The 12,297-nt window shown below is 59.7% G+C and overlaps 1 protein-coding gene across 2 annotated transcripts; it reads right to left on the bottom strand.

Moving 5' to 3' along the window:
• Positions 1-2,208: 2,208 nt before the first annotated feature.
• On the bottom strand, positions 2,209-12,020 carry SOCS7 (suppressor of cytokine signaling 7). Of its 2 annotated transcripts, XM_085211003.1 has the most exons (10): positions 11,061-12,020; positions 9,368-9,432; positions 8,303-8,407; positions 7,745-7,846; positions 7,278-7,408; positions 6,410-6,578; positions 5,313-5,441; positions 4,055-4,190; positions 3,650-3,796; positions 2,209-3,455 (listed from the first exon to the last, which is right to left on the bottom strand). In XM_085211003.1, exons 1-9 carry the CDS (start codon positions 11,876-11,878, stop codon positions 3,676-3,678), a joined length of 1,776 nt encoding a protein of 591 aa, XP_085067129.1. In that variant the 5' UTR covers positions 11,879-12,020; the 3' UTR covers positions 2,209-3,455; positions 3,650-3,675. The 2 variants fall into 2 exon arrangements, with proteins under 2 accessions (XP_085067129.1, XP_085067130.1); XM_085211004.1 differs by lacking the exon at positions 7,745-7,846.
• Positions 12,021-12,297: the final 277 nt, after the last annotated feature.

Here is a 12,297-nt window from a genome sequence, read left to right as displayed (position 1 = left end):
TCCATCCCATCCATCCCATCCCATCCTATTCCTTTCCATCCCACCCCACTTCATCCCATCCCATCCCATCCCATCCCATCCCATCCCATCCCATCCCATCTTATTCTTTCCCATTCCATCCCATCCCATCCTATTCCTTTCCATCCCACCCCACTTCATCCCATCCCATCCCATCCCATCCCATCCCATCCCATCCCATCCCATCCCTCCCATCCCATCTTATTCTTTCCCATTCCATCCCATCCCATCCCATCCCATTCCATCCCATCCCATCCCATCCCATCCCATCCCATCTTATTCTTTCCCATTCCATCCCATCCCATCCCATCCTATTCCTTTCCATCCATCCCATCCCATCCCATCCCATCCCATCCCATCCCATCCCATCCTATTCCTTTCCATCCCATCCCATCCCATCCCATCCCATCCCATCCCATCTTATTCCTTCCCATCCCATCTCATTCCATCCCATCCCATCCTATTCTTTCCCATCCCACCTCATCCATCCCATCCCATCTCACTCCTTCCCATCCCATCACCCCCCTCCCCACCATCCCACCACCCCTTCACCCACGTACCCCTTCCACCCTCCCCATCCCCATCTCCTCCCATTCCTTCTGCATGGCCCCACGTTGTGCCTCAGTTTCCCTTTGCACGGCACAATGCAGCCTCAAGTGACCCCACAGCCACCCCATCCCCATGGGTTGGGTGAGCACCAGGGTGGGCACAGCACCCCCATCCCCCCCGTCCCCACATGGAACTCTGTGCCCCCCCCTCTGGAGACATCCGTAGGCCCAACTGCACTCAGTGGGGTCGTGGCCCTATAGCTGAGATGCTCCCTGGTAAGGTTCCAAATCCCTTCTGCCCCACAGGGGAAATGTTGGTGCCTACTGGGGGCACTCAGCCTCAAACTGGGGAGGGGGGCATCAGCACAGCCCCATAGCACGCCTTGATTTCCCATTGCACAGCCCCATAGCGCATCCCAATGTCCCGCTGTACGACCCCACGTTGCCTCAGTTTCCCCCCCCCGCCCCCCAACAGAAGACGGAATTACCCCCCCTTCCCCCCCCCACCTTTAGGGGGGGTGTCGGACTACCGGGGGTCGGTTGGGGACCCCCCTACGTCCATCCGCGGGGTCGTGAGGGGGAGGGTGGGGGGTGTTGGGGGTGGGGGGAGGAAGGCTCCTTTTGTGCGGGGGCTGCTTTTCAGATGCAAATAAACGGAGCGCCGCAGCCATATTGGGGCTCCTCCGTGGGGGGGGGGGGGGGGGCGGCAGCGGGCGGACAAAGGCGCTCTATGCCCCCCCTCCCCCACACACAGCCCCCCCCCCAAGGGGCTTTCCCAGCTTTCAGCCCCCTCGTTCCGGATTATTGGGGTGGGGGGAGGAATCCCGAGCGTGTCAGAAGCCCGTGGGGGGGGGCGGGGGGTTGGGGGGCGGCCCGACGTAGTGCGGGAAAAAGGGAGGGGGGGGGGGGGGGGTCGGGGGGCGGCGCCGCTCATCCCGGCCCCATTCTGTCGCTCCCCGCTTTGATCTGCAGAGGCTGGGGCGACCAAAGCGCTCCGGGAGCGGAGTTGGGGGGGGGGGGGCGGCAGGAACCGGGACCCCATCCTCGGGATCCCCAGGCCCACGGGACCCCCCCCCCCCCCCCCCCCCCCTCGACCCGTCTCTCCCATCACCCGAATGCTGCCCGCCCTACGGACCACCCCCTCCTCTCTCCCCCCCCCCCCTTCAGACCCCCCCCCAAACTCAGCCCTCACAACAGCACCATTTCCATCACTTTATTCCAAACCCCCACACTCTCTGCCCCCCACCCCCCCCAAGAAAAAAAACAAAAAACAAAACAAAACCAACCAAAAATCCATCGGTCAAATGACAATAAAAAGGAGTTACAAACACAAACCTCAACCCCCCACTCCCCCCCCCCCCCCCCCCCAAAATAACAACATACAAAAGAACTGCGCACAGCTGCCCCAAAAACCCACAGCATCATCACTCACCTCCCCCCCCCTGCCCCCCCAGCGGCCCAAACATGCCTATGAGTACAATATATACAGACAGGACCCCCCCATGGTACAGCCGCCCCCTCCCCAAAATAACCAAACACACCCAAAGTGCATTTGTTGCGTTATAACAGGAAATAAGAAACAACAGCCAAACAACCCCAACCCCATCGTTTTTCCATCCGACAGAGGGGCCCCCAAGGCTGCTTGGGTTTTCTCTTTCTTTTTTTTTTTTTTTAAAACCATTTAAGTAATTATTTTTTCTTTAATATACTTTACGAAAATAAATTATACGGCGACTATTTTAATAAATTAAGCACACACACACAAAAAAAAAACACGTATAAAAAACAAAACAGAACTGAAGGAAATGAAGCAAAGCTGCACTCTCCTGGCTCACCCCCCCTCCCATTACCCCCCCCCAGCTGCCTATGGGGGCTCCCAATGGGACACCCCCCCACCCCCACAACAGTGCAGAGCTATGGGGCAGAGCCCCCCCCAGCACAGTGTGGTGTGAAGATGACTCTTTTCCCTTCTTTCTGCCCCCAAAAAGCAGCTCAGTGCAGTTGTCGCATCCCAGGATCAGCTGCAGCATGGGGGGGGGGGGGGGGGCAGGGGGGGGTGCAGAGGAGCTCCTATGCTCCCATTGCCCCCCCAGCACAGTGCACAGCACACAATGAGGTATTTCTGCAGGTTTTGAAGATCCTTGGGTTCATCTGGAAGCCAAATCCTTTTTAAATCCCCCCCCCCTTCCCCCCCCCGGGGCTGAAGGCGATGTTCAAGATGGGGGAGGGGGGGGGGGGTGAGTGATGCTGAGCCCCCTTTGCAGCAGCGCTTGGCACAGTGGGCACTTCTGAATGCTGCTCTGAGAGCCACAGGGCTGGGCTGCATCCCAGGATGGAGGTGATGCCATGGTAGGGAAGGGGGGGGGGAGGTGGGGGGGGGGGGGGGAGCTGATCCTGGCCCCCCACAGCTCTGCCTGCACCCCAACCCCAAAAGGAAAACCGTGGGGTGGATCCCACGCCGTGCTCAGAGCTCATCCTGGAAAGTCCCATTGAAAGCTTCCAAAGGAGGCTGATGATAAAACTCAGTTATTTCTCATGCTGAAAATAAACCAAAAGAAACACAAAACAAAAACAAACAAAATCCCAAACCTGAAGATGTCAAAAAAAAAAATAATAATAATAAAACTTTTTTTTTTTTTTTTAAAGTCCTAAATAGTGCCATGACATTCTTTGTTCTGCACGGAGTCCGTGGGGCTCAGCTGCCTCAGAGCCCCCCCCACCCCCCCCCAAGTCCCCCCCCCATGTGGGGGTCCCCTCCTGCTGTGCTTGGTGGGTGGGAACGTGGGACCCTCTTCTCTCCTCCAAAGCAGCGCTGCAGAAGCTGCACCTTCGTGGGTCTCATCCCCCACTGCAGCCAGACCTGGGCTACTGGATGGCATCACCAAATTCCTGGGGGGGGTTGAGGGGGGGGGGGGGAAAAGAGATGAGGAAGGGATCAATCGATGCAGCTGTGCCATGAGAGAGCAGAGAGAGCACAGGAAAGCAATGGGAGCCTCAGTGCCCAATTCCAACCCCAAGGGAGAGCAGAGTAAAGGGCAAAGCAGCCCCTTTTTTTTGGGGGGGGGGGGGGCAGCACGACGTACCATCAGTGACAGCAAGGAGGGCGAGGCTACGTGGAGGATTCAGCATCCTGCTTCTGTCTGGAGATGAGCTGAGCCTCCTTCAACGACAGGTAAACCTCCTCCTGCGGGTCGTAGTAGTAGAACTTGCGGATGTAGGAGATGAGGGGCCTGGGGGGGGGGGGGGGGGAGGAGCAGAGCATCAGCTGCAGGAGAACCAGAACCGCTCCCCCCCCACCCCATGGCAGCACCTCACTGCTCAGCTGTGCCCCACGTTGCATCCCCTCCAGCCATCCCCAAAAGGAAGCAGCTTAACCCCCTCCCAGCTGATAGCTGTGCACTCTGCCCACCCCCAGCGAGCAGAAGGGGGGTAGCAGGAACCCCCACCCCCTCGTCCCCCCCCCGCCCCACAGCTCCATGCTGGCTTACTTAGGCAGAGGCAGCTCAGGGATGTGGTCGATCCGGACCAACTGCCTGATCCGAAAACGGCAAAGGTGCTGGAGAGATTTGACATTGCTGAACCTGGAGACGGGATACAGGAGCTGGACGGGTGTTGGAGGGAGACCTTGGGGGTTAAAAACAAACAAACAAACAAACAAACAAACAAACAAACAACACAAAAAGCAACGTTGGTGTTTAAGTGCTTTGCAAAGGAAGCACCAGTTGCAGGGTAGGGCTCCCTGCCGCCTCCCCCCACAGCGCCCATCAAAGCATCACTTTGCACTGAGGTGCAACAGGCTTCAGAGAGAAGCAGAGCAAAGCCAAAGGGAGAGGCAGGGGGTGTAGGCAGCACGTAGGCTCTGCTCTGCACAGCCCCTGGAAGGGTTCTGTTGAGGCATTACAAAGCTGTGGGTTTGGTCAGCGCGAGAGCTGCTCATTCCTGGGGTCACGAGGCAGAGCAGAGCTGTGCCAGCCCCCCACGCAGGAGTTGTGCCCTCCCCCCGACTTATGGGCAACAATTGAGCCCCAGAGCCCAGGGTTGGGCAGCAGCACCAGGAAGGATCTCTGGGAGCTGGGCTCATTCACTGCATAAGGTTTATCCACCTTCACAGAAGGATTCAAAGCCTGTTCGACGCTCCTGCCCCCTCCTGCTGGCTTGTCTCTGAGGACAAGGGAGCAAAAGGAGAAAAGGAAAAGCTCTTCACACTAAGATGGGCTCAGAACCGCTGCGGGCAGCTCAGGATGCTGCGAGCCAGCTTTTGAGAAAGCAAAGAACAGCCATCAATTGAAGGCTGGATTCCCCCCCCCACCCCCCTTCTGACTCTCCTACCAGAAAGGAATCTGCCTCTGGGAGCTCAGCCAGCACAGCAGGGACACAGCACAGGGAATATAGGGAATATCCCCTCCTCGAGCAGCAGCACCACAATCATGGGCTCAACAGGGAGCTGCAGAGCTCAGCACCACCCCCCCCAGGGAAGGTCTGGCAGCAGCATGGGGCATTACACCCAAGGGTGGCTCTCAGAATGGCACCCAGAGCAAATCCTTTCTGCTAAGGGATGTGCCCAGAGCTCTGGGGCGCCCACAAAGCCCAGTTCTCAAGGGAACAGATCCTAAGATGCCTCCCAGCCTCTCTCCCAGCTCTGCTCTCTGTCTCAAGCACAGGATGCTCCTGGCACGCTGCTGTCTGTACCCACAGCTGTCTGTACCCACAGCAGGAGCTGCCCCTCGGTCCTGGTGGGATGCTCACCTGGGACCCTGGATCGGAGGAAGTACAGAAACTTCCCGTTTTTGGAGTGCATGATGGCTCTCTTGATGAACTCCACCACAGATTGGCAGCGGTCTTCAAACTTGGGATGGCACCACAGGCTGAAGGTCCCTGCCAACAGCACAGAGGAGTCTCACACCACCAGGAAGCTGCTGGCTGCAGGAGATCCACACGCTCACCCATAGGGTGGGTGGCAGCTCCCAGCCAGCTCTGCAGCCTCACATGGGGCACGTTAAGCTTGAATGGCAAGCAATGAGACTGCAGAGCAGGAAAGCAGGCCCCCTAGCTGCATGCAGATCCCTACATAGGCTGAAGCCTCTGGCCAGACCGTTGTCTTGCATGCAAGCAGGCACTGCCTGCTTCTTGCACCAGGGAGCAGCACTCGTGCTACGGAGCTGCAGCCAAACCATAGCTCTTCAACATCCTATTCCTGCCCAGTGGTGTCGTGGATGAGCAAAAACATCCCTGGCTTTGCAGCATCTGGAGGAGGCAGCGCTGCACTCACAGCCCACAGCCAGCAGAAGGGCTGCACTGAGCTCACAGCATCCAAAATGTGCTTCTCTCTGCACAGCTCCGTCCTGCTTCACTGGGGAAGACCCCCAGACGGAGCACTGTAGGAACAGGAGAGCCCACCGAGCACTGGGAGCCAGCGAGCTCTGATCTGAAGGGTCTGAAGGATCACCACCCTGGCAAGCAGATGCTAAGGGCAATCCCAGCAGGTTACTGCACAAACACCAGCAGCCTCCCTGGGCTGCCTGCTCAGCTCTCCTATTAAAAAAAAAAAAAAAGACAAGAATCCCAATTTCTTGCTCACATCTGCCTGGAACCTGAAGGTCGAGCAGTTATCTATTTACCATTCCCTCAGCCCCCACCATTTATCATCTTCATTGGGTCAGCAGAGTGCTCAGCTCTGCAGTTTCCCACTCTGCTGCAGCACACTCAGCACGAGGCCATCGCAGCAGGCAGAGCGCAGGGCTGAAGCCACCAACTGTGCTCCGGGGACGCAGCTGGAGCAAAGGGAAGGGCACTGCTTTGGCCCCTTGAGCTCAGAGCATCCCAGAGCCACCCGCAGCCCTCACCTCTGTAGTGCTCCATCCTGGTATGGTGGGTGATGCCCTGCGATCGGAAGCTGAGGCTCAGGATGTAACGGGGGTCAGAACTGTCCCGCACCAGAAAGGATCCATCTGGTTTCCCTTTCAGCTTCATCTCTGCATCCTCCCAGTTCATGGGTCCCCAGTACCACCCGCACTGCAGGAATGAGACACACCACGTCAGCAGACTGCCAGTGAGGAAGCACTGAAGGCACAGCCAATATTCACTCTCCTTAATTCACTTTTATACCAAAATTTAATTTCCTGCTCGTATTCATCCCAAGCGTGGACCCATCGCTCCTGGATGAGAAAGCACCATTGCATCTACCCCCCAGAAGCGGGGAAAGAACTCGTGATGCATTCCTTGACTTGCCCAGGACCTCACTGGGGGTGTTTTCTGGTCCTGCCTCAACTTTGTGCCCCCAGCCAGCTCCAAAAGCAGCTCCCAGAGGGCTGGAGCATCTCTCCTTTTGAGGAAAGGCTGAGGGAGTTGGGCTTGTTGGAAAGGCTCTGGGGAAAACTCACCTCCCAGAGAGCTTATAAACAGGAGGGAGAGCGACTTCTCACAGACTGCCAGTGACAGGACAAGGGGGAATGGCTTCAAAGTAAAAGAGGGGAGACTTAGGCCAAATGTGAGATGGAAATTCAAGACTCAGAGGGGTGGTGAGGCTCTGGCATGGGCTGCCCAGAGAGCTGTGCGCCCCAGCCCTGCAGGCGCCCATATACCCAGATGGGGCTCTGGGCAGGGGTCGAACTCTTCCAACCCAAATCATTCCACCCGCTTACAACACGATTCAAAACACAGAGCCCTGCCCCACTGCCCTTCCCTCCCCACATCTCCCCACGCAGATATCACCTTCTCCAGCTCTCGCAAGCTGGCTGCAAAGCTGCTGGAGTCCGGGCGGTACAGCGGGCACTGGAGGTGTGGGGTGGGCTGGCTGGGTGCTGGTTCTGTCGGTCGGAGGGGAACGATCCGGGGGAAGGCATCTGCAGAGGGAGGGACAGCACAGTGCAGTCAGTGCTGAGCTGCTCGGGCCCCAGAGTGCTCAGCTCCCAGTGCAGCAGGCAGAGGAAGAAGCAGGACTGACAGACAGGAGGACAGCATCCTCACGAAGGGCACTGGGAGGTGTCAAAAAGCTCTTCCAAGGTGACTCAGCACCTTCACCTGTTTGTTGTGCTTGCTCAGAGGGAAGGGAAAAGCACCAAAGGAAGGAATTAACCCATCCCAACACAAAGGGGCAATTAAAGCCCTTCGGGTCCTTTAGGGCAGGAAACTGGAAACCCAAGGGGGAAGTGCAAAGGAAGCCCTAGAGCTGCTCTGACCTGGGGCGTGGGGCGGAGGAGGCGGAGGCAGAGGGAAAGACTGCAGGGAAGACCCCATCGGACCCACTAGGACAGATGTAGGCAGCGTCCCACTGATATCATCTAGGAGAGAACAGAGGCAAGAGGCATTCAGATGAAAGGAAAGCAAGCAAGCTCAGCGCTGCTGGCAACGTGGAACGAGCAAACTGGCACTGAGCACTGCAGGGGGAGCAGGAGACGGAGCCTGTGATGCCCCACCAGCTTCTGAGAGCAGCCCAGCAGCCTGCACTCACACACCCTTAAAGCAAAGGAGTTAGTTTTGCAGCCTGGCTGCCTCCATGCACGCAGCCTGCAGCACAAGGCAGGTGTTTATAGAAGGTTCTGCCTCCCCGCACATGTGCTCAGTGGGGCTGCCGTCCTGAGCACAGAGATGCTCAGCAGCCACGCTGGGCTCCTGGCATCACCTCCCCAAAGTATGAAGCACAGCGGGGACCTGCAGAAAACGCTGATGCTACGGAGGAACAGCAAGAAACACTGTGGGGCAGCAAAGAGAGCCCTGCACCCAAACAGACCGCATACCCAGCAGGCTGAGGCTTCGGCGCGGAGGCGGCGGCGGAGTCGGAGGGTGAGGGGAGCTCAGTCCTCTCTGAGAGATGTCCACGTCCACCAGAGACACCGTTTCACCTGGAGGATGGCAGAGGTAAAACTGTGAGCACGAGGGGAGGCAGAGAGGCAGGGGAAGGGATCCCGTCAGCTCTGGTCGGGTTTGGCACGCAGATGTCTCGGGTGGTTTAAGAGAAGTACATCTCAGCCTACGGGCCATGATGGTATCAACTCCTAACGTTCACAAGGGAGTGGGATAGAGCCTAAAGGTTCTGAAGCCAGGACAGTGCCTGGGGAAAATAACGATATGAAGGTGACCAAGGTAAAGTGAGAAAGCTTGAGCTTACTCTGAAATCGTGGGAGAAAAAACGAAGCCATCAAACCCCATTTAAAGCTCAGCGCTGCACCGATAAAGAAGCACTGCCAGCAACCAAAGTGCTGCTGCCACAACAGAGGCATTGGTCAGAATTCAGCCCAACCAGCTGCCAGCCACCACCAGCACCGAGACCTGTGCACCCACGGCCTCAGGGACCACTTCAACCCCCCCCCCAGACGTGCTCCAGCAGCAGCTCCCCAACCTCCTGCAACCTGCATCAGCATAGGACAACACTGACTCAGCTTCCTCCTGCCTGTGAAAGCTCTCTGCCCATTAATCAGGATCATTAGAGGGGTATTTAGGTGCAGTCCTTACCCGAGGTGCTTTCCCCCAAGGCTCTGTGGGTGTGGATGCACACGTGTGCATGCAGATGCTCTTTCATTTCCACACCCTGCCAACAGTGTCCAGGTACGCTGGGCTGCTTCAAACGAAGCTGAGAGGTGCTGAGGTGCCAGCAGGTGCAGAAACTACAGATCCTATGCTCCCCATCTTCCCCCAGCAACAGCTGATAGAGAAGGAGCAGCCCTGGCTTTGAGCAGCCCCGATGCTCAATGAACACATGTGGCACCCAGGAATCTGCCTGAACCTTGCAGGGAGCAAATCCTGCAGCACTCAGCACACGTTGCCCTCCAGAAGACCAGAGTGCAACCCCTCCAAATCCTTACCTGTGAAGAGGGGGCTGAAAACAACCGGGGAAAAGGCACTTTGAGTTCTTGTCAGTCTGTGTTTCCTGTTGGAAATACAAAATAATGGGGGTGGGGGTTGGAAATCATGAATGGTCTTCATTTGATCTTGTTTTTGAGCTGGGAGAGCCCTCAGCACGAGGTACCCAGCCTGCAGACAGCACCGTGTGCTGATCCAACCCCTGGAGCAGAGCTCTGGTTTAAGTAGGACAGCCAACCAGCAAGGCCGGGGCTCCGTCCTGCTGCTAAGCAAATCTCTGGCAAGGTGATTAATCAAGTCTTAGGAAAGAAAACCCCAAGCAAGTGTGGTTGCTGGAGCCAAGAAGCTGTTTCACAACAGGCAGCGCTGCTGCTCTAAACCCAACACTGCCATGTGCCTCAAACACACTGCATGATCACAGGCATCTTGGGAGCACTTTGCTGAACCTGGAGCTGAGGGAACTCATCTCAATACATAAAACCTCATCAAACTGCTTCCTTTTCAGGTCTCTCATGCCTGCTTGGGGGTTCAGCTCCTCCCCAACTCCCAAAGGAGGATGATTCATTGGTTATCAGCCATACGCTCCTCAAAAAACAGACTTCAGACCAACACCTGCAGCAGGATGAGAGCTGCCCTCACCAACCAGAGCCACGCAGCACTACCACAGCCTTCCCACGTCGCCATCACACAGAGATGAGGTACCAAACAAGGTCAGCTCAGCCCTCCAACTCAGAAGCCTGGACTGGTGAGCCGACCACAGAACCACTGCCAAACCCGCACCAACCCCGAGCCCTGGGCTGCAGATGCAAGAAGAGCAGCCCCACGGATGCAGCTTTCAGAGAGAAGCCTTACAATGCAGCACAAGGAGCAGCACTGCAGCAGCTCTGAGCTCTTGGGCAGGAGGGCAATCCTGGAAAGCTCTGCCTTTTCTGAGGCCCTGAACCACAACAGCTGCTGCATCAGGCACCTTGAAGTAACCTTTGGTAGAACAGCAGCACTGTGCTGACCGGAGAAAAGCACAGCAGCTCCATGGCTGTGATGGAGCTGCTGCTTTTGTGCCCCCTGATCTCAGCACTGCAAGGTCCCACAGACCAGAGGTTATCATTACAGACACCCCGATGTGCTGCTGCTGGGATGGGGCAACGTGGGAGGACTCGCATGGTCCCCATGCACTGCTGAGCCAAACCACGTGCCCTCTGTGATGCAAGGGATAAGGGCCAGCTGTCGGCAGTGCCAGGCAGTGACTGCTGGCTGTGCCCCTGCACGACAGCTTGGCAGCCCCACGCCAGGGGGACACAGTGGCCACGGAAGACAGAGCTGGAGAGGAGCAGCTCAGAACCCAAACCCTAAAGGGATGAGGTTGGAGGGAACCTTACAGCCTACCCAGTTCCGAGCCACGCCACAGTCTGGGTGCTCCCCAAAGGCTGCCCAGGGTCCCATCAACCTGCAGGGATGGAGCACTGCATTTCGCTGAAGCCACCGAGCCCAGCAGCACCGCGCACAGCTGCGAGATCAGCACCTCCAGCATCCCCAGGGAACCCCTCTATGCCGCAGGAAGGCGCACAGACCCCCGCACATCCCCCCAAAAGCCGCTCTCCGGGTTCGGCCCCGGGGCTCCACGGCCCTTCCCGCATCGCCCGCGCATCCCTCCCCCCCCCAGCAGCCCCGAACCCCGCGCGTCCCCCCGCTCCGTACCTGCCCTCCTCCTGCCCGCGGCCCCGGGCCCCTCCGCCGTCGCTCAGGCTGTGCGCCGAGGCCGTCAGCTCCGCTCCCCGCCGACTCCCTCCGCTCCCGTCCCCCGGGGCCGACCCTCCGCTGCAGCTCTTGGTGCGGAAGAGGCGGCTCAGGCGGACGCGCAGCGATCCCTTCCTTCCTCCCGCTGCCCCGGGGCCGGGCCCGGCTCTCCGCGCGGCGGCGGCGGCCCCGCGGGGCGGCTCCTGCGGGTCTGCGGCGCCGGGGCTGCCCGGCTCCTCCTCGGAGCAGCTCTCGGCCTCGTCGGGCTCCAGCGCCTCGAGCACCAGCAGCGCGTCGCTCGTCTCCTCGGCGGCGGGCGGCCCGAGGCACGGGCAGGCTGCGGGGCCCTTGGTTCCCAGCGCCGGGGGCCGCAGCCCGAGGGCCGCCAGCTGCAGCTCCAGCCCCCCCGGCGGCCCCCAGCCGCCCCCCGCCGCCGCCGCCGCTTTGGGCTCCAACGCGCAGCGATGCCGCGGGCACAGCAGCTCGGGGCCGCCCGCCGGGCCTTCCCCGCCGCCCGCCTCCTCCTCTCCGGGGCGGCCCTCGGCGGCGTTACGGAACACCATCAGCTGCGGCGGCGGCCGAGCGGCCCCTCCCGGAGCGGGGAGGGGGAGCGGCAACCGCGCTCCGCCCGGGCCCGGCGGCCCCGCAACCGCCGCGCCGCTACCGGGGCCGCCAGCCGCCCCCGCCTCCGGCCCGGCCCCATAGCCCAGCAGGCGGCTGAGCACCCGGTAGGAAGCCGCGGCCGCCGCCTCCCCGTCGCGCAGCTCGGCGCGCTGCATCGCTACGACCGCCGCATGGCGCCCCGGGAGCGGAGCGGACCCGCCGCCCCCCGCACGGCCGCCGCCGCCGCTCCCTCCTCCGCGGCCAGACCGCACGTGACCACGCCCCTCGGCTTCCGGTTTTGGCCGCGCCCCTTCGCCAGGCTCCGGTCAGTGATCCCCGAGGCCGCGCCCACAATGTCTGTGGCCACGCCTCCTCTAGGCTCCGCCCTCGCCTGCGAGGCCACGCCCGCGTCTCTCGAGGCCACGCCCCCTCGGTCGAGAGGGGAAACTGAGGCACGGCGCTGCCGTTTCTGCACCTTCAGTTTCCCCTCTCAGCCAGGAGGGAACCGGACGGCCCCCACCCCGGGCTGCACGGTGCCCTGCGTGCCCCCCTCCCCACGTCCGTCCCTGCGTGTTTTGGGGGCTCTTGGCATCCT

This window comes from Meleagris gallopavo, chromosome 29, assembly GCF_905368555.1.
Source record: "Meleagris gallopavo chromosome 29, MGAL_WU_HG_1.1, whole genome shotgun sequence".
NCBI classification, from domain to species: domain Eukaryota; kingdom Metazoa; phylum Chordata; class Aves; order Galliformes; family Phasianidae; genus Meleagris; species Meleagris gallopavo.
The sequence above is the reverse complement of the archived record's forward strand: the minus strand, read 5'-3'. Positions and strand labels throughout refer to the sequence as shown.